The sequence below is a fragment of the Passer montanus genome, unplaced genomic scaffold, assembly GCF_014805655.1.
Source record: "Passer montanus isolate IOZ18808 unplaced genomic scaffold, ASM1480565v1 scaffold2, whole genome shotgun sequence".
Classification (NCBI taxonomy): Eukaryota; Metazoa; Chordata; class Aves; order Passeriformes; family Passeridae; genus Passer; species Passer montanus.
Window position 1 is genome coordinate 21,439,357 of NW_024366591.1, and position 27,157 is coordinate 21,466,513.

General features: G+C 39.3%; 1 protein-coding gene across 4 annotated transcripts in view; it reads right to left on the reverse strand.

Annotated features, from left to right (window-relative positions):
- Positions 1-27,157, reverse strand: part of MTHFD1L (methylenetetrahydrofolate dehydrogenase (NADP+ dependent) 1 like) — a 144,858-nt gene that overhangs the window by 82,184 nt on the left and 35,517 nt on the right. For all 4 annotated transcript variants that reach the window (XR_005627266.1, XM_039707513.1, XM_039707515.1 and 1 more), the window contains 6 exons: positions 26,622-26,696; positions 25,186-25,288; positions 21,867-21,943; positions 17,438-17,578; positions 11,143-11,211; positions 3,840-3,951 (listed from right to left, as the gene is read on the reverse strand). Coding sequence is in view for 3 of the 4 variants with exons in the window: in XM_039707513.1 (XP_039563447.1) it covers positions 3,840-3,951; positions 11,143-11,211; positions 17,438-17,578; positions 21,867-21,943; positions 25,186-25,288; positions 26,622-26,696 (577 nt within the window). In the remaining variant the exon portion in view is untranslated. The remainder of the gene's footprint in view (positions 1-3,839; positions 3,952-11,142; positions 11,212-17,437; positions 17,579-21,866; positions 21,944-25,185; positions 25,289-26,621; positions 26,697-27,157) is intronic.

Below are 27,157 nucleotides of genomic sequence, written 5' to 3' on the forward strand. Positions count from 1 at the left end.
AGTTCCAGGGGCACAGCAGCTGTGATGATGGCACATTCTCTGTGCCCCAGAGTGGGTGCTCCCCACGCAGGAGCTGCCTGCAACCCTCCTCAGTGGGCCACTCCTGCTGGCAGCAGGGCCAGGGGGAAAAGTGTTCCCAGCAGGGAAACACTAAGAGGCTGAGGGGACAAACAAGTGCAAACCAGGCAGTGGCAGCTGCAGCATTGCACTTAAAGTTCAGCAGCAAAACTCATACCAAGAACTCAAAATTAAAGCAGAAAAGCTGAGTTATTGGTACGTAGCAACAAGGCTCAGGAAAGAGAGAAAGGAACAGATGAGCTAAAAGGCTTAAGTTATCTAAAACCTAATGAAGGCCTGTGATTCACTTGGATATCTGAAACTGAAGCAGGGAATGCCTTCAGTTAGGGAGAGTTCACAACAGGATTCAATGGTTAAACTTCATTTATATTTTCTTTAAAGCAGACTGTCTGCATCACTGTTACCTGACACTACTCAAAAGGCACAGCACGATACCATTCCAGCTGAAAAGCAAGCAGAGAAAGAGGCAATGTATGGTAGAGAGAAAAAGTAAGGTTTAAAAATAATTTTTAAAAGAACACTTTGAGAGGTTTTTTTTTGTTTTTTTTTTTTTGCCTTGGCTGTGGCACATGGTCACACAAGTAATTGGATCTACACAACAGATTGGTTTCTCACTGCTGGCTGTCCCAGCTCACCCTCTCCTGCACCAGCTCTGGTGTTTTTGTGACTCTGGGCTGAACTGCTTCTGTGTTAAGTCAGCAGAAAACTAAGCCAACAAAAAAGGCAATAGGTTTCTGCTGGGATGTCATGCAAAACCAGTTGAGCACAGGCTGAGAAAGGAGACAGGCTTAGCTGCCCTGGCAAAGCAGGCTCAGTCTGGTCAGATAGTGCATCCACAGTAGCTTTACTGGCACTTGAAAGCTCCAAAGGAGGCTTTAATGCTATAAATATTTATTTCAGCAAAAACACCATCTTATGTGGCATTATCTCATCTTCCCCCTGTCACACAAAGCTGTTTGCCCAGACACTGTCTGATGAGGGGGAAGGAAAGGGCTTTTTTTTGTTGTAGTTGTTTTCAACAGAGACCAAGCCTCCAGCTCAGCTTGTGACGTGGCCCTGTGAACAGGTGTGCTGGTGAAACAGAGGGGCTGCAAAGGGCTGGAAACCGGCAGCTGCAGGAAGGAGGGTGCTTAAAGCAGGACAGAGAGTTAAAAGTGTGTTTGTAAAACTGTGTTGCAAATGCAAGCCATGCTATTCTCCTTAGTACTGCCCACACACGTAACATGAAATTCTAATCTAAGATAAATATGGTGTAAGTGAAAAAAAAAGAATAAATAAGAAATAGAATATAAACACTAAATATATAGAACAATAATATATTAATGATATATTTTCTCTATCATCATCCCATCTCACAGAGAGTGAGCTAATGTATGTACATTAAGATATTTATTCTACTATTCAGGAAAGTAATTTAATTGCAGAATATGTCACAGATTTCTAATGTTCCTGCTTTGGATGCAGCTGAGAGTAATCTCATAGCCTCAATGTCTCTCCCAGCCACATGGTCCTGCAAGATACCTTACTCTATTCCTAGCACCTTTTGAATTCTTTCCTGAGCTTATGCAACTAAGTGACATGGCAGGACTGTACTGTAATCACTCATACAAGATTTACTGAGTGCCAGATCTAATGCACAAGAACACTCCCAAAAGAGAAATGTGGAACAGTGAAAACTTCTACTTTTAGCAGGAGTGAATAAACTTACTCAGCTACTTCCCTAACTGCAGCATAGCTGTCCTGCACTCTGGCTGTCTGAATTAGCAACAGGATCAGCTTTCCCCTTGGAATTTCAATGGCCATAGAAGGCTCAGGCAAACTCCTGTGAGTAGGAATGCAGTAGAGTTTCTTGCTACCTGCTTTGCTGTACAGATTCACAAGGCATCCATCTGTATGGATGTCACCTCAGCGTGGGCTGGTGAGCACTTTGTAGCTGTCATCTTAGACTTCAGTTGTGTAGGGTAGGACAGGACAGTATTTAATAAACCAGTATAGTCTCTGCCCACGTGCTCTGATTTGCTACCAGAAAAAATGTATTTTTTTAAACCATAAAGCTTATGGTAATTACAACCATTAGAACAAATATTTACACTTGTGACTACCTGCAAAGTTTATTTAAGTAGGCCACTCTAAGAACTATTGCTTTTAATAATCTAACAAAGGACTACAAATCATGCTGAAGTTCCTGGCTCTGCAGAGAAAAGGCAGTCTTATTCTGAAGCCAGTTTCATGGGGATTTGTGTTCTGTGGAATAGAATCTGAACAAGAGCCTTTAGCTGGCAAAGCACAAAGGTTTTCCTATATTGAAGCTATGCTGCTTTGTCTCCCAGCAGAGAAACTGGAGCCAAAGACAAACAAAGCAGAAAAGAGCGTTAAAGACAAACAGGTGGATGAGACTGAAAAAGGCACAAGAAATGCAAGGATATGCACTCTGTGCCTGAGGGACACACTCAATGGAAGGGAATCCAAATCTAAGGCAATACATTTTGGACTCTGAAACCTGGATCAAGACTCAAGACTGTTGCCAACATGCTTTCATTCAATTGATACACAATGGACTCCTCACTTGAAAAGACTGCACTGCAGAAACAGTCACTTCACATGGCTCATGAAAAATATTAGCTACCCTAAATCCTTTTGCTCTTTATTCCACAATGCCATGTAACAACAAACATGGCCCAATGAAATAGGAATTCAACTATCATTAAATAAATGTATTCAGAATGCGAAACGTTCTTCTTTGATGTTTGATTAATGGAGGGAAATAAACAGACCTTTAAGCTGTACAACACTGCAAAAAACAATCCTTTCCTATATGTATGTATGACACAAGCATATACATACACATTTCTCTACTAGTTTAAGGGTGCTAGCATAATAAACCTCATGTTTCACATTGCTGCTTCTTTTCAAGAGCATTGTTCCACAGGTACTCTAACTCGTTCCAAAGGTATTTGAACTTCAGCTTTAGGATTAATGTAATCCGACCTGGGTGTTCAGGACTCAGAAGAGAAGTGCAAAGGCATCACTACTGCAAAGCTGCAATGCGCCTTTTATTTAATTAATTCTAAAGTTTAAACACTCCCAATAATTTTTATAAAAGCCAGTTCATTGTTCAGCCGCAAGTTTATTTTGCCTGCAACTGTAAGCTCTGTGTGTCTATTGTTGCTTGTGAAGGCTGAATTCCTAATATAAAAAGAGTCAGCCCACTCAAATGCTTTCATGGGAACATAAGGGCTTCACGGTGAGGTTTGACAATGCAGCTGGACCAACCGAATGGCTCACAGCCACCAAAATGAGGCAGCATTAATCTTTGCTCCACCACCTTGCCTCTGCACTGGCTCAGGGACATCTGACCTCTGATTTGGCTGAGTTTACTGAACTGGTAGAGAAATAATTCATCAGGAAAAAAAGAATGGTTTCTGTTGGTTTATCAAGTGAGGCCAGATGAATGCTAACAGAATGAACAACAGGACACCTCTTTCAATGCAATCCAGTCATTTGACTAGTTCAGCCACCTTGTGGAGTGAACAGGTCACTTGTGAGTCAAACATGGTGACAGGACCATGGTGACAGGACTTGAGAAAAAAGGCAGGGTAAGAGAAGTAGTGCTTTTGGCTAATTACACATTCATTTTAAGATTATTTTATAATTGTATTAATAATGAAGTAGCATTCTTACCTTTAATGGCTAATTTTTCCATTCATTTGCATCATTGCCAATTTACAGATCATAATACAATAAACTGAACATTTACTTACCTACAAATCCTTTCTCTCCAACTAATTTAAGGGCAATTTTATCTGCCAAAACAGAAGAATTTCCATGTGCAATGTTAGCAAAAGGTCCAGCATGAACAAATACTGGCGTTCCCTGGATAACAAAAAAAAAAAAAAAAAAAGTAATTCAATGTATAGACATCATGGTTTAACCCCAGCCATGGGGGCTTAAACTAAGCCCCACACAGCTAATTACTCACTCCTCTATCAGTGGGATGGGGGAGCAAATCAGAAGGGTTAAAGTAAGAATTCTCATGGCTTGAGAGAAAGACAATTTAATAGGTAAAGAAGAGACTGCACACATACGACCAAAGCAAAACAAGGAATTCATTCCTGCTTCCCATGGGCAGGCAGGTGCTCAGCCCAGGAAAGCAGGGCTCCATCGTATGTAATTGTTACTTAGGAAGACAAATGCCATCACTCCAAATGTCCCCCCTTCCTCCTTCTTCCCACACCTTTGTATGCTCAGCATGACGCCTTACGGTTGGGAATAGCCAGTTGGGGTCAGCTGTGTCCGACTGTGTCCCATCCCAATGTCTTGTCCACCCCACAGCCTGCTTGCTGGTGGAGTGAGAGACAGAAAGGCCTTGACTCTGTGCAAGCCCTGCTCAGCAATTACAAAAACATTCCTGTGTTATCAACACTGTCTCCAGCACAAATCCAAAACACAGCCCTGTACTAACTGACGTAAGACAATTAACCCTATCCCAGGCCAAACCAGCACATTATGTACAAAACTCAATAATTTTTCAGACTTATCAAAGTCACATATAAATCAAAGCACATTTAGCAAGGAAGTGCTATTAGACAATTTAGAGGAACATCTCAGGTGCTTGAGACCTCATTTGCAGCTTCATTCCTAGAAAGGTAATAAACAGTAGTGCACACCTACACAAGTTCCTCACCACACCTGGTACTAGTTCATGTTTCATATTTCCACAGCTCTAACTCTGTGGTGTGCTGTTCTGGCACACGTCCTGTAACAAGCACTCAATGCAGCACTGCAGATACACAGCTAAGAGCCCAGCTCCAGCCCTGGGTGCTTCTGTTTTCCTGCAGCCATTCCTGTGCTGGCAGAGGAGCCAGCAGAAGCTGTGAGGGACCTGAGTCAAGGGTGATGGAGCTGGAGAGGGAGATGGCAAGAGATATGCTGGGATGCAGTGGGGATACTGACACAATGGAAAACACATTCACAGCTGCTGGAAGCCCAGGTGCAGAACTGAATTCTTCTGCACTAGACACCATGCATTTGTATTTACACAGAGAAAACTGTTGATTTTCCCTGTGTAAATACAAATGCATGGTGTCTATGTCTAGTGGCTGAGTCCTTGCCTCGCCTTTCTCTGGTTGAGATTGATTTTCCAATCTGAACCAGAGAAAGGAGAGGCAAGGAGTAAGCAAATTAGCTATGTGTAAGGAATTTGTGAGGTAGGAAGCAGTTCTCAGCTTCCCTCATATTTTTGGCAGGGACCCAAAAGAAAGGATAAATTAGAAAATAAGCATCCTCAGAAAGGATTGAATTTACATTAACTGCTATTTTTTCTCTAAAACAAAATACATGATCAGACAGAAGAATGTCACTTCAGCTGTTCTACTACAAAATACTTATGCAAACAAATGCCCATTGTTGTGTTTATACATCTTAAAGTGCCCAGCTGGTTAAAGAAAAGGTAGGCAGACAATTTCACATCAATATTCTTCTCACATTCTGTACTAGGAGATACTGCCAGCCCTCAAAATTTCAGAAAACCTACCAGGCAATGTCCTTCAAGTTTTGACCAAAACACCAGTTAAGGAGGACAGTGTTCTACAGATCAGCTGCAGGGCACATCCAGTAGTCCCTGAACCACAGCTTGGAAACTATTAACCATAAAATAAAAGTTGCTTCTTCCTCCTCCCTTCCCCCAGCCACCAATGTCTTAAGGAAACAACTTACATCGGAAAATCTCTATTTCACTACTGTAATCTAAGGATGTTTTACAGAAAACATGGACATTTTAGTAATGATGACTAGAAATCATATACGAAAATGATACATCAACAAAAAGCATCCCTTCTTTTTGCTTCCTTTAGAAGTAATAGCATATAATTGTTTTGTTCAGAGGAAAGACAACTTTTTAGCCACTGCCACATGCACACAAATGGGTGGGGGCCCATGGGTAGCCCAATTGAGCTACAACTCAGATGACTCTGCCTCCTATATATTAGAGTAGAAACAGGAGCCAAAAAAATAAACAAAGGAGAAATCATGCCTTGTAACAAGATAACTGATTTAGATCACTATAATCATGACATAGTGCTTACTTAGGGTTAGCTGTTTTCCTTTTTTCTATCTGCTAATGGACACATACTGCAAAATCAACTGAGATTTTACACAGGTACACAAAAACTTAACTACATGTGCCTTCAAAGCTTCTTACTTGGGCATCAGACTAATAGGTGCCACACAAAATATGTTATCCCTGTCCAAAGAGCTTGTAACAGAAAATCAAATGCAAACAACTTTCACCAAACAAAGCTGAAGCTTTACTTCTACTTTAATCCAGTATTTGGCATTCAAATAAGTAGCACCACAAATTTTCAGCTACCAGACTCAGATCCATAAGGTTTATTCCAATTTGCCTTTTATTACTCAGTAAGACTAATTTTACTCTTCTAACCCCTAATTTCTTGTGGCAAGCAATTACAGGGCTGGTCTTATTAAAGCCCAGAGCATGCACTGGGCAGATGTGATGGATGGACCCACAGCCACTGCCAGTGCCTGGGCAGCCCAGCACACACTGCAGCAGCTATGCAAAGAGAGGTGCCAGAAGGGTCTCCTCCTGCATTCCCTGTGCTACTGTGCTTCCAAGAGTTCATCCACGCAACATGGATAGGAAGGGAATGTGGACTGCAGGATCCAAAATCCAGAATATTGGAAGTCAAGAGGCTCCCATGGCTAACTGGAAATCCAAACATACTATTAAATCACTGGCATAGACAGATGCTCCCCTGGAGCTCTGAAATCCACCAGAAGGAAAGGAAGAGCAATTGGAATGTTTTTTTACAAGAGCAATCCTGAAGAAAAGTACAGTCTAGGTACTGAAGAGAATGAACTCCAGCAGGACCTTGGGAGCCTCAGGCACACCTTGGAACAGGGACCACAATGTCTCCTCAGGCCAGCTTTAGTGACTGTGCCAGTCCATCTGTCCCACTTATTTTTTGCTACACTCTTAACAAAGTATATGGAGAACCCAACAGTGGCACGGGGATGCATTCTGCTGACTGTTTTCAGTACAGAAAATATCATTATCCAAGGTTCAGTAAAAGAAAATAAACCCAGAATGTCAATAAATATCTGAAGCTATCTGGCCGCTAGAAGGATGTTTATAATACTTATTACCATTCTTCTCTCATCTTTACCATGAGTGGCACTTCAAAAGTAACACAACAAACCACCCCAGAGCAGCCAGCCTGCAACTACAAAGGGCTGTCCCATAGAGCAGCTGCTCTGTTACGCGTGGTATAAATAAATGCTAAGCATTAAGGGATCAGTCGACAGGGGAACAAATCTGTCATGAGAAACATAGATAAACACTATGAAATCATTATGTACATTCCAAACAAAGTAATCTCAATTCTACAGCACGGGATGTAAGTAAGCTCCACTGAAGTCTGTGGTTATTGCAGATGGAGTGCCCTGTGTCTCCCATTTTCAGATTTTTAATGTTATTCCTGCATATAAAACATTGTCAATCACTAACACTTTCAGGCAGAATTTCTAGTGTCAGAGTAGCAGGACTGTGACGGAAAGCAACCCACCAAGAAACCTCTTTAAAAACCAGCAAATTAAACCACACATCAATTCACATATGAAAAAAAGCACTGACATAAGTTGCCAGTTCAGTTCCATGCAGGGCTGACATTTGGTCATTTTTGATTTATGACCTTCTAAGCCTCTCCTCCAGTGCATGCAGACGTCCATATAAAGTTGGTGCAAATCTACCAGGCATGTTGCTCTTCTCCCGTTTCACAGGCCCTTAGAAACAACTCCACAGACTTCCATGGCTTAATACAATTCCCATCTACAGGCTTGTGGCCAGATCACAGAGGAGCACAGCTCCACTGGCTGCTTCTATATGGCTACTATCTCTCTGCAATGGCTCCTTCCACTCACTGCTACCCACAGTCACTGTGACTTACAAATTATGCCAAATCAACTGTCAGCTGATCGTCAGTTGTCATCCAGAGCTCCTGCTCTCCCTCATCCAACAGTCTTTTTGCCATTCGCCAAAGTAGTCTGGAAGATCTGCTTTGGTGAATAGTTTTGTCCCTAGTTGCCAGACAGGTCCATGGCACATTCTGAGCTGCATCTGTAATCACATTATTCTGTTTTTTCACCTATATGCTGTAATTTTTCTGTTGTCAAATTGTGGTCCTCACATTTTCATGAAGAACTCGTTCTCCCCAAAGGGATTAGGATTATGTTGCCCAATTACTACTGGTAACCTCTTTGGAAATTTAAGACGCTAACTTTTGGATGCTACTTACTAGGTTTATTTCAAGTGTAATGCAGGCTTCAGTTATGCTCATTTCTGATTTGCAATTCACACATTCATCAGAAAGATGGCATTACCTGTAGCAGAAGAAATACTATTACATCTACCACCCTAGGGTATACTAGGATGAGTTTGGCTTAAAAATCTATCATGCTAGAGGGCTCTAAACTAAGAAGTGGATCACTAGAGTACATTCAAGTGTGCAGGGCACAATATCCTCCTTGTTCTCTTCCTTTTTCCTTTTCTTTTTTAAACTGAAGTTATTAAAAACCACACCTCTTACAGTTATTCAGATGAAGAATTAAAAATGGTGAAGAGAGCTCAAGAGCAGCAACAGCACAGGCAGTAGAGTGGGCCATTGCATCCCCAGAAAGGTGACGTGTGTCCTGGGGGGCATCAGGCACAGCATGGCCAGCCAGGCAAGGGAGGGGATTGTCCTGCTCTGCTCTGAGCTGGGGCAGCCTCACCTCGAGTGCTGAGGGGGGAGTTTTGGGTGTCACAGTGTAAAAAAAGACAGTGAGCCATTAGAGAGTGTCCAAAGGAGGGCAATGAAGATGGTGAAGGGCCTTGAGGAGAAGCCATCTGAGGAGTGGCTGAGGTCACTTGGTCTGGAAGAGATTGAGGGGAGACCTCACTGCACTTACAACTTCCTTGTGAGGGGAAGAGGAGGGACAGACACTCATCTCTTCTCTGTGGTGACCAGTGACAGGGCATGAAGCTGAGTCAGGGGAGGTTTATGTTGAATACTAGGAAAAGGCTCCTCACCCAGAGGGTGTCTGGGCACTGGAACAGGCTCCCCAGGGAAGTGATCAAGCACCAGCCTGACAGAGTTCAAGAAGTGTTTGTCTTGGGCTCAGGGTGTGGTTCTTGGGGGTGGTGCTGTGCAGGGCCAGGAGCTGGGCTTGGTGATCCTTGGGGGTCACATCTAACTCAGCAGATTCTGTGATTCTACGTGAGAGCAATGACACAGCCCAAAAGGACATCAGCCAAAGCACAGCACCATCTTGGAAAATATTTGAATAAACTGGGGATCACCATTACTTGGATAGGTGACTCATATTAGCCTGCAAGCCAGAAAGTTTCCAAAGGGTGACAAAAATTCATCTTTAAGACTCAAAGTGGAGGAATGGAGCATGAAGCAGTCTTCTGAGCTGCTTTGGTTTGCTGTTTTAAAAATAACTTTGTGAGAAGAATTGAGGGGGAAAATGAATCTTTGGGTAATGTGGTCAGGGTCCTGCTAACAAGCAATAGGGGTTGATGAAAGTTGGCAGATGTTTCAGCCATAGCATAGATTAGACTAGAAAAGAATACCACATAAAAGGCAGGAATTTTATTGCATAGAAATGTGAATATAAAGAAATGCAGGGAGAAAATAAATGCATGCAAGTCCCAGAACCAAATGCCTATCGATCAAAAGAATCTCTTCTGACATTTATAATTGTCTTTCACAACACTGCAACAAAACCACAGTATTTTCCAACAGATATGCAAAGTGCAAATAGAGTGACTAAAGAGTCAGAATCAAAGCTACTTTGTCACTGGTGTTTAACCCACACAATGTTACCCAAGTGGTGATTACAATACTGAGCCCTGGTCGTATTCTGAATGCTATGTGACCTCCAGTTTCTGCTATTCAATGTTACATTAAAATTATCACACACACACATGGCTTCATACAGCTACATGAAAGAACACGTTTCCTTTGCAGGGGAAAATAATTAAGATGGCTATAATAAAATAACATAGACCTAAATTCTGTTTTTCTAATATTCCACAAGACTAGGAAGCTGTCCCTGTTCAAACTCAAAAGCAAAAAGGTAGTTATCACTTCAACTTTAGAAATGAGATATATTTATCAACTGGTGATTGCACTGGTATCTTTCTGCATTCTTCAATTTTTCATCATGTCAAGAATCATTGTTATATTGTAACCATTGAAAATTCCACCTATGTAATTTTGATGGTCAAATGAAAAAAATACATACACTGATTTTTCTCCAAGTGCATTTGTTTTCAAAGATGCTTCATTATTTTCTCACTTTTCTTTCTCCTTCTCCCCTTGAATGTTACTCATCTATTTCCCATGAAAATATCAGTACCAGATTGCCCAGGCACAAAGTGAGCTTGCACTAATTCTACATTCATTAAGCTTTTGGAAGAAAGCTCACTAGGGTAGGTTTAAACCTCATAGCCCATCAAAGCTTCATTTAGTCCATGAAGCCACTTTGGCAAGATTGGGTAGCTGGGAAATTTCTTTTGAAAATGCACAAACAGCTGAAATGACCCTCCTGTGATTTTGAATGGAACAAACTGTAATACAGATTAGAATGGCCACAGCAAAGAACCTTTTTTCCACACAAACTGCTGAGCCACGGGAATTGTCATGAGAACATATAAAGAAATACACAAAAAAGGACACTTCCCTGCAAGAACAAGGTGGGAAATAGTAGTAAATCTGTGATGAACCTGCCTTCCATTGTGCTCAGAAGCAGCTCAACAATGCACTGCAGCTTGTTTGCAACACCAGGTAAAGTTATGACTATATCCAGATCTCAAAAAGGAAAAAACCAACAAAAATATATAAATGCTGATAGAGTTGAATAGTTAACATAAAAAAATGAATGCCTTTATGGATCAGACCCTAGCTTGAGCTTTGAAAGTCAAGCACAGTTGCTGAAGAGAAGCATGTTCAGCACACTATGGAATTTGAAAGTTGGAGAAGGACAGGCATCATAAGCCATACTTACCTCTAATGTCTGCATTAGTGTGGGCTTAATTGCATCTTTCATCAAAACTGCCAAAGCACCAGTTACTCCCTAAAAGACAAGAGTCCACATTTTAAGGAAGTCAATTCTAAGGTGCAACATTTCCAAGTTATACTTATAGATTAAAAACCCTTTCAGTTCAAAGCAGTGCTGCAGTGATGCATAAAGACTTTATTTAAATATTACCTCAAGATTTCTGAAATTCTGTATTTACAGTGTGTCTAAAACAAAAATTATTTTATTCTGAATACACTTAAAAGGCAACAGGTAACTTCTTTGTCCTATTTCATGGAAAGATCAGAAACAGAATTAAGTGATCAGCATGAGGATATTCAAGGTAATAAAACATGAAGTGCCAAAGTCCACTGAGACCTGAGAAAGCAAGAAGGCAACAGCTTGCTAAAACTGCCTAAAGAAATTAGACATGTATTTTTTTAAGACAGAATCTACAGCATAAATCAATAGCTAGCCATAGCCAGAAAGAGTATTTTTCAAGACTTGGACAAATACATACATAACAAATACAGGATGAAAGCAGCCACAGAGTTTACTAGGGGCAGATAAAAAATACATCAAGATTAAAAGTTAGAGGTGCCTTACTGTGATGATGAGATCACAAAAGGAGTTGAGCAAACTGCTGCATTTGGGTTGCAAAAAACTTTCCTCTTCCCAAAAAATTCTGTTCAAGTATAAATTTCACACTGACTGACCTTAAAATAAATAAAAGTCATGACAACTCTCTACACCAAATTTCAGTGCTCATTCTAGAAAAAAAAAAGGCTATAGAGTATGCACATCACTATCAGATTATATGAAGAGTTCTACCTAGAAACCACCAGCATATGTTCAAATTTATTCTTGAATTACTTTGATTTTGAAATTATGGTTTTCATCTGAAAGAACCAGATCATGGTTCAAAAAAACCACAGTAGTGTTATAAAGAGTGGCTCACAGACTTGCCAGAGAATGCAAAAAAATGAATATTTTTGTATTGAAAAGAAACATGAAAACCAAACAAAAATCCTAGCTGCTGTAAATTCTTTAAAATGAAGATTTAAAAACAGTACAATATCCAAGTTGCCTATAAAGAGATGAACAATAACAGTCAAATAAAGAAAAGCAATAAAAATAGTGCCTTTATAATTCCCAACACAGCTTTTGTCAACTAACCCCAAATTTGAGCAATCAAAGTCTGCATGAAAATTTTGATGGCAACAGATAAGACATAAAAGTATGCGATGATTAAGTACAGTATTTTATAAAATACAATTTTCCTCTTTCTGAGCATCACTTCTGAGCACAGACTTCAGAGGAAAATGACACAGAATATTTGGCCTTAGATAAAACTGAATTGAAACCAAAATAGTAAAACTGGCTTCTACTGATGCATAGTAAGTGTTTCCTTGGAGGACTGTGAAGGAGAGAGAGAAGGAAAAGATTTTTCTTTGCACTCTACACCTCCCACTATTTACAAACTCCAATGGATCCACAAGGATATGAGAAGCTGACAGCAAAACAGCATACATTTTCATCTTCTGAATGAGACTGCTGTTTCTTAAGATGCTAATTTTAGAAGCTAGGATTAAAATGCAAGGAAACATAAGCACTCCAGCTCTTTCAAAATGGTGAGACTCCACCACATCCATACAAAGAGCCTGGTGCTATGTTGTTTATATACCCAAATACTCTCAATTCTAGAAGAGAAAAAAAAAAGCCAAATGCAAAACTTTACATCTGGTCTTTCAAGTGGTCAACAGCAGGAATAACTACCTGAGCAGTCATGGATCAGCCCTACTGGAAAGAAGACTTGGGGGAAGAAGTGGTGAAAAATAAAATCAGGACACTTCTCCCCCAGCCTCTTCCCCTGCTCCTTCTAGGTAAGAATGGCTCAAATCTCATCTCCTTTGCTTTCTGATGTCTTCACCAATCTGATAAAAACAATTAAGTAAAAAGCCACTTCCTCTGCATCTGAACTTTTTGGGAGATATGACTTATGCATTATTTCGGAAATACTAAACACACCTTCTGGACACAACAACTTGTTTTATCTGAAGCTGAAAGCAAAGAAAAAAAGATGTAAATACACTAGGCATATTTTGTGCCTCCCATGGTTCTTATCCAGGTTTGGTGTCAACAGCAGTCCTTAAAAGCTAAGCAAATTTTTTTTAGGTTTTCATACCTATCTGACATGACTGAGAATGAAGTTTTCATTTCTTTGTATACTCAGTCCTCCAAGTATCTAATATGCAATTCCTACAGCTCACTTCAAGTCCTGGATCTGATTCACAAAGATGTTTAAGGAATCAGGTTCCTATTTACAATTCAGAACAGGTAAACTTCTTATAAAAGAATTAGGGACTTCGACACTTACACACCAATTAAGCTTGTGAGAGCCCAAAGATCATTAGATTTCCACTAACTCACTGTCAGAGGAAAGAAGCAGGGTTCTGAATCAATTGTATACAGATGTTCAACTTTTCTGGTTCCTTCCTGGAATTGATCACAGGTATTCTTGAAAATAATGCTCCTTCCATCTATCCAGCAGCCGCCAGGGCAGGTATGCTCCCCAGGACAGCAGAGATCACAGAGCATAAAATAATTATACACACGACACAGAAAAGGCAAATTTAGATGAAAATCCAAAATACTTTCAAAGCAACTTCCAGTGGAGCAGTCTCTGAAGTCTATCAAGACTGGAAATGAAAGCCAACACCAGATGACAAGAAAAGTGATTGAAAGTAACTACTATGAAATGAATAAAGGCTACACAGACTGAAGAGTAGAGAAGAACCCTTTTCTTTATAAGAAAAATAATGAAGTACTTCCAACTTCCTTCAGTTGAAACTATAGTCTCTAACAAAATAATAATACTTTCTGTAATTTCAGTCCTGTAACAAAACTAAACCTTAAACCATAACCTGAGAAGAACTGCAACTCCTTTTGTTTGAAGTGAACACTGTACACAATGTTTCTCATGAACCAGAGAACAAAATCTCAGTAGCTGACAGATCATTTACATAAGCAAATATGAAGCTATTTATTTTTTTCTTTTGGTCCCAGAATTACTGAAAGCTAACAGTATGGCACAGCAAGTAAGCTGAGAAGAAGTCTTGTTAAAAAAAAAAATAATGACATATTTATTTAATATTTTTCATATCTGCTGAAATACTGATCTTGGGCATATATTCCGATTTAGCTTCACACAAAAATATGGTATGTGTCCATCAGAATTCTACCTCACTGTAAGAGCCAAAAAGCAATTAAGTCTTCAAAATACTGTACAATGAGCACCACATTTTGGCAAAGAGTTCAACATATTCCATTACAGAGGATAGACATTTAATCCATTACTCTTGTGGAAAGAGTCTTCTCAATTCATGAAATATTCAATTTATCTTTTTTCTATTATTCCTAGCCTGTCTCTGCATATGGTTTATATCTGCCAATGTGTATTTTAGGTTTTACTATTGTATTATGATAAATATATTGCATATAAAGTCAAAATTAAGAGCAATTGTATTTTTGTGAAGTATTTTGTGTGTACATCTCGAAACAAATCACAGAGAAAGGTTTAGTGGTTTTGGTTCACACAGATTTCAAAGAACTAAAGACTACTGTCAAATACGTAAACTTGTAAATTCAATCTGTGTAGGACATAAACATGAACCCCAGGATTTTTTTTTAAAGATAGGTAGAACTGTCCCATTATTCAGGCTGTGTGACATTTCTCATTAAAAAAGTGCCTTTAAAGTTTCTTAAAACCACATGCAATTCCAGTTCTTTGGGCTAAAATGTTCCATGTGAATGGACTATGATAGACTGAAGCTTTTAAACTTTATATTGTTGACAAAAACAAAAGTCAAAATTATTGAACCTGGACTGAGAGCATTCTAAAATCTGGTACAGTGTTTTTCCTTTGTTCAGCTGTCTTGAGATCTTTCCTTACTGAACTTTAGAGCTTTACCTCTTCACTGACCCTGACCTGAAAGGACGATGGAAAATCAGGAGCCGAATTGCTTCACATCAAACCTCTTGATATATGTGAAAATTTTCTCAAGAAATAATCCTTGGATTATATCAACACAGGCAGCACAAGCTGCAGGGGAAGAGGGGAAGAGTAGAGACTGCATTTAAGGTCTAGAATCTGTAGCTTTAGTTGCAAGCTGCTCAAACAGACTGACCACCTGTGGGAAGAAACCAGTAAAGGAAACAAAATGCTGCATGACAGAACAGAACATATTTACTTCTTTGTACATATGAATTATGACTTGTTATGGTCTTTGATTATACTTCTCCTGCTGTTGTTTCTAGAGGATTCAGCTTTATTCAGTACACTTTCACCAGTGCAGTATGGTTATTCATTTCACTCTTTCCATATTTTTCAGTTGTTAAGCTCCCTAGTATCAAACCAGACTGAGGAATGTGTAACTCCTTATGTACTGTAAGAATCAGTTTGTGTGGACAGAGCACCTCATGAACGTTTTGCTAAGAACACAGGAATAGAGCTCTCCAAAGAGGTGCTTTACATCCTTGAACATGAAATCATATTCCTCTTATTCCCATGGTTCTAATACTCATTTTTAACACACTGCAAAACAAAAGAGGTAGGAGTTCCTGCACTTCCCAATCAGGACATACACCCAAGTCCTTCATGTGTATGGGATGGAAACCTCCAGAAGGAAAAGAATGCAGCAGCATAGCTGCAGATGCTCATAACACATGTCCCTCAGACTGTGATGATTTTTTTTCTTTCTGGGCAGGTTGGTTTTTTTTTTCTGTATAATAAAAAACACTGCTTTAAGAACCAACTAGAAACATATGTTCAGTACAAGCAAAACTATCAAATGATTGAGACACTAAGCATAGGAAGTTTGTTTTAAAAAAAGCCAAAGAAAACTGAATTAGTAACAGACATTTTGCTGAGCACTACTTTCATTTTAGGGATGCAGTGGAAAAGTTCTAAAATTCTTTTGCCTCAGTGGAAAAGCCATTTCTTTCATTCATCAAGCTCATTACCGTTAAGTGGTTAGCAGGTCAAATATTTTGCAGTTCTAATACATAAAAGTAGTGTCAAAATTAAAATCACATACTACAAATGCGGTTTTAATTCTAACACTAAATAATTTTAAAGTATATGCATATGCCTTATAATTTAACTTATTCCCCATTCCCCTCCATTTGGCCAAGACAAAGTTATACAATTGAAAAGCAAAAGCAAAACTTCAACAGCTAGAATATTAAATGTAGTTCTTCATGTCTCCTGCATAATTGGGAATAGATTATTTACTTTGAATTTTAATGATGACTGTACTTAGAAATTTTTAACCTTATCTTAATTTTATTCTTAAATCCAGGCACTCTAGATATCATGTTTTCATTTCTTTATTAAACTGGAATCCACTAAGGCTATGAAGGTGCTCCTGACTTGTGGATTTGCTATCTTTGCTGACAGGGCAGGATACCCATTACTTTACTCATTCATTACTCTGTAAGTTTGAGCAGATGTTCACGAAAGAGGGAAAAACAGGACAAAACAGAGCCTGTGTGATAGAGGCAGCCATCACCAATGGGCTGGCATTGGGCTGCTCCTGGCATGCAGCTGATTACAAACAGCAGCTGATAGCTCCTGGCTGCACCAGAACCTGCCATGCACAACACATGTGAGCTTCCAACCACTGTTCAATGACTCACGGCCCAGATACAAGGGACAGTATGTGATTTAAAGGAAAAACATACTGATTTTTTTTCAGAAGCTGAAGTACGGAATGAGGAAACAGCAACTAGTGAAGGTAAAAAGAAAAAAAAAATCTAATGGCAGATAAACCTGTCCCAAGCACTATCAGCAGTCTTTGAATTAAGAACAGCTTGTTTCCATTCTGATTCAGTGGTACAGGCATTCATGTGGTAACTATCACTGCAACATCTGAGCAGACTCCAAAAGCACAGTAGCAAACATTACCAGCTCTCTCAAATAAGAGCCCGCACTTTGACTCCCTCCAGCACTGAATTTGTTTGCCTTAAGAATTGCAGAAAATGATCCAAGTAGGTTATGGAGACCAGAGGCTTTCTGAACCAGATGTTACCAGAGTTGAAGAAATGAGTTCTACATCTTGTTCTCATTCTCAAGCAGGTTTTGGCCCAGAAGATGATCTTTCTTTGATATCTGACTGTGCTGTTCAAAGCAAAATCTTTGGCATGTACCTGCCTTTTTAATGCTTCATGAGGCAAAACAAACATGTCTGAGGTTATTCACAGGTCTCTACAGCACTGAACATACCAAATCCTCTGCTGTTACTGGTTGTCCTTTCTTGTCATTAGCCACCACCATTCTTCCCAGTCTTTCTTTCATATCTTGAAGGCTGGTGGTAAGTGCCAAGATGGCCATAATCTCACTTGCAACAGCAATATCAAACTGAGCCTGTAAAGTAGAAATGAGAATCATGAACCAAATCAAAGTCAGCTGAAATACTCACGGGGGATCATCAGGAATACACTCAGGAAAGATCAATTTCACACTGGAATTCAAACAAGTTCTAAATGGTAAGTTAGCTTTTGAGATTACTTAAGATTAGAGTAACTTTATGAACTGCGGGAAGGAAGAGCTGCAAAAAGGAACCTGGGGGTCCTGGTCAATGGCAAGCTGAACAGGAGTCAGCAGTGCCCTGGCAGCCAGGAGAGCCAGGCCTGTCCTGGGGACATCAGGCACAGCATGGCCAGCTGGGCAAGGGAGGGGATTGTCCTGTTCTGCTCTGAGCTGGGGCAGGCTCACCTCCAGTGCTGGGGGCAGTTCTGGTGCCATGATACAAGAAAGACACAAAAATACGGGAAAGCATCCAAAGAAGGGCTACAAAATGGTGACAACCTTGAGAGGATGCCATACGAGGAGCAGCTGAGGTCACTTAGTCTGTTCAGCCTGGAGAAGAGGAGACCAAGGGGAGACCTTATTGCAGCCTACAGTTTCCTCTTGAGAGGAAGAGGAGGGGCAGGCACTGATCTCTTCTCTTGTGACAGGACCCGAGAAAATGGCCCGAAGTTGTGTCAGGGGGGGTTTAGACTGGATATTAGAAAAAAATTCTTCACCCAGAGGGTGGTTGTGCACAGAGTCCCAGGGAAGTGATCACAGAATCAAGCCTGACAGAGTTCAAGAAGAATTTAGACAATGCTCTCAGGCATAAGGTGTAACTCCTGGGGATGGTCCTGCACAGGGCCAAGTCCGACTTTGATGCATGCCTTTCAACTCAAGATATTGTATGATTCTGTGAACTTCAAACAATTTGTATTCCCTGATTAATATTCTCCATTATACTACATTTATTTGAGGACAAGTGTTGCAGACTGTTTAGCCCCTTGGCTCACATTATCTTTAGAGAAGCTCCCTGAAGGATCAAGAACTTTCCTTCTGTGGCAGAAACAGGAAATCGCCAGATGTCTTTTGAGCTTTACTGGCCTGAGCAAAGGAACACTGCATTGTGGAGGGTTTTTAATTTTTTTTTTCTGTAATGATCTCCAACAGCTTTTTATTCTGGTTTCAAAAACATTCTTGTTACATTTGATCATTCTTTTTCTACTTAAGCTCAAAATTTAGAGTCTGTGCTGTTAAGTCTTGTACTTGACCTATGAAAACGTAAAATATATCTCTGCCCTTTGTTTTTTTAACTAAATGAACAAATATGTAAGTCAAAAAGCACCAAGAACTATATGTGGCATTAGTTCTACTGCTCTTGTAGAAACACACCCACACTGTGCAGCATTTCAGCATAATGTGAAATGTTAATAAGCAAACAACCAATAGCTTTTACTTTTCTTTAAGAGTATAGATTAGTAGCACTTGTAGTTGTAGTAATGCACTATTAGTAAACTACTACTACACAATTAGTAAAGCTCAGGCCACATGCTGTCAGAACATAAACAGAGAAGAATAGAAAAGCCACTAATGTATTATGTGATAGGAATGCAGTGTTGGCAGTGATCAAGAACTGCAATTTCTTTAGTAATCTCTCCATCTCCAGCAATTAAAGTCTACATAAAGTTTAGTAACTGACATCCTACTGCTATCTATGTAAGAAAAAAGGCCAGGACTGTTTCTATAAGACCTCTGGCAGATGTATCCCATACTAATACCAGAGGAATCTGCTCAAATTGAGAGATTTGTCTGTTTTTAAGAAACATCAACAGAGAACATACCACTCTTGTGCATTTGCCCAGTACTTTAAGAGCTTCTGCCCTTCTTTAACCCATGTTCCTGCTTTTAGCTTTTGACAGCTACAGCCCAGAGCAGCCCTATTGAGGCTGAGCTCTATGTACCCACTTGTTTAATCAAAACTTCTGAAGACACCTGAGCACTTTTCTGCTGTGGACATAGGCAGAGAGGCCTACATACCACGGAAAAGAAAAATAATTCTGTAACTGAGATTTTCAGCATAGTGACTCAAGTGGAATAGTGAAATTACAAAACAGATTTTCTGTATTCTTTGGAAGCAGTTCTAAATGCAATGAACTTTGTTAGCATGGTCATGACATGGATTCCACTATCTTTTCTGAATTTGAGAATGTCCTCAGTAAGTCACTGCAGCATATGTAAGAGAAGAAATAGGCCTGAGAAATCTGTGTCCGACCCATATAGTGAAACACTTCTGATTTATCAGAATGTTTATTAGAAGACCCACCAGAAAAGTTTTTATCATTGTTTCTATATAAACCCAAAAGGACAGGAAAAACATTCCAGGTAGATGCTCATAGAGTGACATAACATTTAATTGAAGAAACAGGCACAAAAGATTGCAGTAGCAGGTGCTATTTTAACTCTAAATAACCTTTATACACCTATGAAGTGCTGACAGAAGTCTTAGCTGCAAAGCCAGTTTTTTATTGATGAAAGGATCCACCCACATGGATTCAATTGCAGGATCAAGGGCATCAGTCATGTAATACTCTTCAGAAACCACAGCATCCCTGTTCATTAAAATGCAGACTTTTGTGCCTGCTGTGCTCTGCCATTTCACACAGGTGTCATTGATTTTAAGAGTGCTAGAACATCACTCCAAATATTTATAAAATGCATCTGTTAACCATGAAGTCCTATTTTCTCTGGATCTCTAGCTAGGCTCTGTGAAATGAGTTTTCCTAACTGCTAACTCTATTTCTTGAGTCACTAAGTCCATATTAAAATGTGAATGGATATGCATCAGTCCAACACCTCAATACTGAAAGCATTAATTTTACCTGAAAAAGTACAGAACCAACATTTGACAGCGATATTGTCAAGTAATACTCTATAATAAAATAAGCCACATTTAACTCAGTAGTACAATTACAGTGGTGAAACACTACACAATAAGGCTGGCAGAACCCAGCTTAAGACTAATAATCATATTGAGTCACTGAAACAAATCTAAACATATGAAAAGGTCTCAAGTGTTGAAGGAACTCACACCAAATACAATATTTTGCAGTCCCAGCCCATTATCAGAAATGACTATTAGCTAATATTGAATTTCCTGTGAGCTGCAGACAGAAAAATTTCTATTTTGTGCATTCAAAACCAAAGTAAGTGAGCATTTCTAGTGGAAGGTGTCTCTAGTGGAAGCATGTCTAGGTGGAAGGCAGAGGAAGTAAGTGAGCATTTCTAGTGGAAGGTGTCTCTGCTTAGGGCAGAGGGGCTGGAACTAGACGATCTTTCAGATCCCTTCTAACCCAAACTGCTCTAGGATTTTATGATTTCTCTTTCAAGTTCTTCTCTCCAATTTGGCTTTGCTTTACCTGATGCAAAAAATACAGCACTATGCTTTGGTCTCTTTATTTAGGCATATGTAAAAGAAAATGTTGAAAAAAGAGTAAAGAAAAATTAAAGCTAAGATTTCCAAAAATGTGAAAGCCTTATCTCTACCACACGAGCTGTTCACATCAAAATAGTCAGAACCTCATGTATTTCATGATCCACAATGTTAAATTACAAGATCTTCATCAAATTAAGAGCCACTCCACACCACCACAGTGAATTTACTCCTCCTGACGCTGCTGTTCCATGCTGGGCTGTTTCAGTAAATTCATTTACCTACATTACACTGGGAACACTTGCTCAGGTGGTGTTGGGAAAGTCTGGCTTTCAATTTATCAGTAAGTTCTTTAATAAACTCCCATAATCTCTCATTCAGTAATGCAGGTTAGCTTTTTACACCACTGAAAAGTACACACTCATTTGCTGAACTATCTCTTCAAGCCCACATAGCAAAAGCAAGTACATGCTCAAAGTTCTTAAAGTTCACATTCCAAAGCTGAGATGCATGACAGGGAAATGAGAACTCTGAATACAAAGCTTATTTTTAAACAATTAAAAAAATTGAATTTAAATGTAATTTGAATTATGTGTGTCTTATATAAGTTGTTATAGATATTTAAAAAAAATTAAGTCATACAAATTAACTTTATGAGGGCATAAAAGCATCTTGTCATAGGACAATGTCAAACTTCCCGACACATGCAATTTTTTAAGTGCTTTCAACACATTGTAGAATATACATTGGTTTTTGTTTCTGAAAATTCAGATTCAGTTACTCATTAACATGACCAGTTTCACTGCAATATTACTATACAACAGCAACAGACATAATTATTGCAATTCAAATATGCTGAATGAACTGCAGAAGCCCTCTCAGCCTCTAATGCAAAGTCTGTCCAGAATGTGATTTATTAATGCCTTTACATACCTGACGGACAAATCCCTTCTCCGTGTTTGCCTGCCCAACTGTTATTTTGCGCAGGAATCTGTCATTTGTATCCACCACTGAAATAAGGGAATAGCAAAAGCAAAACATGTTAACAAGGACTCAGGAATATGGGTTTTCCCAGGCATACCTGTTGTTACACATATGAGATTCAACTGCTCCAACAGCGTAACCAGATGGCCACACTTCTGCATAGCAGCATTGGCACTGACTTGGTTGCTTCCTTCTAGCTGATACTGTTTGATGACAGGTCAAAACAACTCAAATACTGTTTATTTGAACAGCATTTGAGGCTAATACATTCTTAGTATTCTGACATACTTGATCTCGTGGATAGTATTTTTTCTAGACAAGAAAAAATCAGTCTTAGTAGATACAAAGCACCAGATCTACTTCAAGTCATCTGCTTTATCACTGACTTGTTACAAATTGATTTTAAGACTGCATGATGCTGGTTAGACTTGGTCAGTTCCTCTTCTGAAGGACGATTACGCTGTCAGATTGGTTCTTCCAGACAGGTATCTTTCACACACATCACAGTAACTGACTCCACACTCAGCTGCACAGCACGAGGATGATCACCTTTGTGCCCCATGGAGCACCTGTTATGAAGACAGGCTGAGAGTTGGGGCTGCTCAGCCTAGGGAAGAGAAGGCTCTTGGAAGACATTATAGCATCTCCCAGTACCTAAAGGGTCCCAAGAGGGACTTTTTACAAGGGCATGCAGTGATAGGACAAGGGGACATGTCAATTCCTACAGAATGAAAAAACAGACCATCTTTTTATTACAGGCTCTGTAGTCCTAGAAATGCACCAAAGTTTGCACTAAACCTAAAATAAAGGGTGCAAGGTACTCTTGATAAGTTCAGTTCAGATAACTCAATCTTCTGGTAGATTTCAGTCCTGTTCATTTATAAGTGGAGAGTCCAGGGACCTACAGAGAAAATGTCAGCACCCAAGGTAAGTGAGGTCCTTCCACTTTTCCTGCTGCTTTTGGAAATTAAAAAAATTCTGTCTGTACAGGAAAAGTTGACATAATTACGCAAGAACAAAAGGGACTTTGAATGTTAATTAACCCCAGATCAGGGTTGTGAGTGAGCTGGGAAAAAAAACAAGATTTAAGTCACTTTCCCCCTTCTTGGGCATTTCTCTTGGGGCTGTTGTAAATACCACACATATATTTTTCCCTCTGCTCTGTCTTTAGGCCCCTAATTTCTTCAGGAATCCCATCTAAGGGATGGTGCAACACAGATTTGGCCAACTCATTTTGGCTTCTGTATATACACAGTCATACTCTAAAATACTACACTACTGGCAGGAATTGCAGAACAGAGCCTGGTACATGGAAGCTGTATCCTGGCACCAAGCTGTGGTGCCATATGGCACAGTGAAGCCATATGGCAAGCTGATTTCTCCAGCTCAGACTTCTCCCTTCTCTTCCTCAGAAGCTCAGTTTCACAACATGGCTCAAGCAGACCTTTACACAGGCACTCCTAAGGGCAGGAACTTACCTTCCCACCAGCCTGACAGCCAGTGAGCTGATTTTTTATCTGGACCTTCCTTGTGAAGTCATGTAACCTAAACACCCTTACCATGAAATTGTAACTGCTCCTGCAACTCCTGGTCACTAAGACATACTTACTGTGGTCACTGTGACCAATTCTCACTGTGGTCACTCACTCTCCAAGAAGATTCCAATAGCTGCACTAAGTAGTAATAAAATAAGAAATAACTGGTTTTGCCATAAAACCAAATTTTCCTTCTTCAAATCTTCCCTCTTCCTTTACCCAAAGTATACCTTTCACTAAGTTTTAGGTTCAAATAAGTGTTAGGTTCAAATAAGTGTTAGGTTTAACTTCCTTATCCTCTAGAGATGTAAACAGAATCTGACTATCAGGGAAAGACAAAGAAGGGGGAAGCTTTCCCACTTTTCAGTATATTGTATGTTTTCAAGTAAGTGTAAGCTGACAATGAACTGAAAGTTTGTGATACTTCTATGGAAACAGGTCCTGACTAAAATTAATTTTCAGAAGATCAGATAGCTTAGCTCTTTTTCCCTACAAATTCCCTGGTATGTAACAAGCTTCATAGACATATGGACTGCAGAAAGATTCCTAAATAAAACATTCTTCAAGTTATCTAAACCATTCCTAAATTCAGGGTCTTTTTTTCCTAAAATGTTTAAGGTATGTACATCATATAGAGCTGCGTGGAACAGAAATTTCACTAACATTGTTTGAGATTAATTAAATAGCTCCCTTGAGGTTAACAGCTGTTGAGCAATGTTGCCTTCTCCCAAACCCATGCTGATAAAAAAGAGGAGTCACATTACACTAAACATTTATATTACTTCTTTATCCTAATACAGGTCTCTTCCAGACACACTGTGTGACTAATAAAAAACATCTTACGCCACATCCCCAGAATTATCTTGAGAAAAATATCCCAAGCCTGAGATGACATGCACACAAAGGGCACACTAAAGCATGGCCAAGGCTCCTCCCTTCTCAAAATATTCACCCTTTTTTCTAAGCATCACAACACATTCCATTTAACAGTGATAACTTCAGCATTTGAAAACTAAGAAAGAAAATAAAATCCAGTGGTATTTAGCTCAGAACTTTATGCAGAGTTTACTTCCCTAAAGAAGAAAAAGATTGGTATAGAAATTGAGGTAAACACTGAAATTTGACCCAGCACTAGAACTGGAAAAAGCAGAGGGGAGTTGTCTAAGGGTATCAGAGTGGGTATCAGTTTGCTTGCCAACAGCACCATGTCTTTCATTTCTTTTTCCAAATGAAGCAAACAACTCAAGGACTTCAAAAATCACAAAAACACATAATCCCTTAAGCCTCCTACGTCTCTTGAGCTACCCAGGCCCCTGAGCTTGGGAGGATGAGGGACCAAAATCAAGAAGAATAAATACAAATAACCTAGAACCATAACAGACACAGTTAAGAAAAGAATGGATAAGATTTGCAAAATGCACAGAAAAGACACTTTCACATATCTGGAGAGGCATAACCTAATGTGAGAGGGACTGGGGATGTCTTTAATCTGCCAAAGAAACCTATCTTTCAGAATTTTAGCAAAGTCTCTTGAGTTATTGCAGATACTTGACCAAGTTTAGAGCAACATGCTGCACTTGCATTTGTTATGAACCCACACTTCCTACTTGCAAATTGGTTATTCTTGCTGTCAGAGCAGAAACAGCTCTAATTCAGGTGAAAAATCTCCTAAGCAAATTAGGAGACAAATTATGATGAAATCCCAGATAAAGTGAGGCTTTCTGGCTACGTACCTCTTTGCCATGTTATGGTGGATGGGTCAATATCAAGGCGCACAAATTTGCTGATCTCCTCTTCTGTTAAAGTCTCAGGATCAGTCTTGTTTATTCCCAGCCTCTACATACAAAAAGTTCAAGAAGTGCAATGAAATGGTTTATTTGTTTCAAATGGTGTAGCTGCTCTGGTTTATCAACCTCACATATATAAGTGAGGCGTTTCAATCTTACTAATCCTGTTTTAAGAAAAACGCAACCTAATCTCACTGTGATTTCTTTACAATCAACATCTTGTTAGCTGTAAGGAATCATTACACTGAGAATAATTCACAACAAAATAATTCAATTATATTGGAAATTATGATTCATGCATTTGAATATTATAAAGTCAAACTTTTATTTACTCAGTTGCAGCTCATGTGAAGAGAAAAATCCATTTCAAATATACAGATGTTGGTATGTCATGAATAAGGTAAATACTCCCCCTCTTTCCCTAACCTGTTATCTGTAAGAGCGTAAACAAGAACAAACTGAAAATATCCCAAAATTCTGATGGAACAATCTCTGAGCCTGACTCTGCCTTAGAGTCAAGCAGGTATCATCCTCATTTTAGTTGACTGGCATTCAACTGAGCAGCACAAAAGCTTAACATGTTATGAGGACTCTTTTACCCCCCCCAGCAAAACAGAAGCTGTCACTACCTCTATCCCTTTTTCCACCCCCAAATTCCAAGTGTGCACGTAGCACCTGCCCATTGCCATCCCATGACTGAAACAGTCAGGACTCACAACAAACACGGAACTGGCCACAGAAGAACTGGAGCTGTCCTTAGGGGTGATATTTGAGAGGTTCATATTCTCTTTCTCCTACACTAGTGGGCTGTGTTCCTCTCTAGGTTTTTATCAGAATGGCACTCCCAAATCCAGACATGTTATACATGCATGAATTGCACAGGAAGCTCCTCTGGAAGGATTCAGGGAGCAAGATGGGATACAAAAATACACTGAGCATACAAATGTACACCTTGAAGGAAGAACACTGTCAAACTGACATCAATAAAACCCCAGAAGTATATGCTACATTAAACATTCAAAATCAGAAAATACTGCAAAACCAAAGAATGTGAGCTTTCAAATGTGACTATACCATAATTGGAAAAGTATTTAAAAAACTCTGACTTTAATATTTCATCAGAAAAGACACAGCATTTAAAAACATTACTGGTTTATTTCAGGAGAAAAGAATAGCAAAAATGTTAGTTACAAAAATAATATCAGACCCAGATCCTATTACTCCAAGGATGATGCTTTCAGAAAAAAGTCTAGACTTGATATATTTATGAGGGTTTATACAAACTCAGTCCCATACATCAAGTAATTTTAAACAAGTTGTGTAAGAGAATGCATTTCATGAAGAGACACCATAATAGAGGAGAGACTGAGTTAACAACTTACTCTCAGACGGGCAAGCTGAATATCAGAAAATCCTCTCACGCCATTAACTGCTGGAACCAGCCTGTTATACAAAGACTAGGAAAACCACACAAGAAGTTGAAGGGGAAAGTTATAAAATGCTAATGCTTTTTTAATTTATTCCACCTAATTTCAGTAAGAACTTCCTAACCACATATGTTGTGGACTTCTGGTCAGAGACTTAAAAAACAATTCTGAGAAGGCAGCAGGCGTCTGAGCCATGCCTATGATTCAACAGTCTAAAATCCAATTGCCAGAAATTATTGGTTTTCTCTGTTTCACAAAAATATATATATATATAAATTCTGAAACTGTGAACCTTTTAAAACTTTAACCAAGATCCAAAGTATTTAAACTACAATTATAATTTCCAAACTGGCCCAAAAGTACATTGACCTAAATGTACATTGTGTACAAATGTACCAAGCAAAGGGTACAACCATACTCAGTTTTAATGCTGCAGACAACAAGAAGAGGCTCCTTCTTTGATCTTCTCCCTCCTCTTTAAAGCCCCAAGT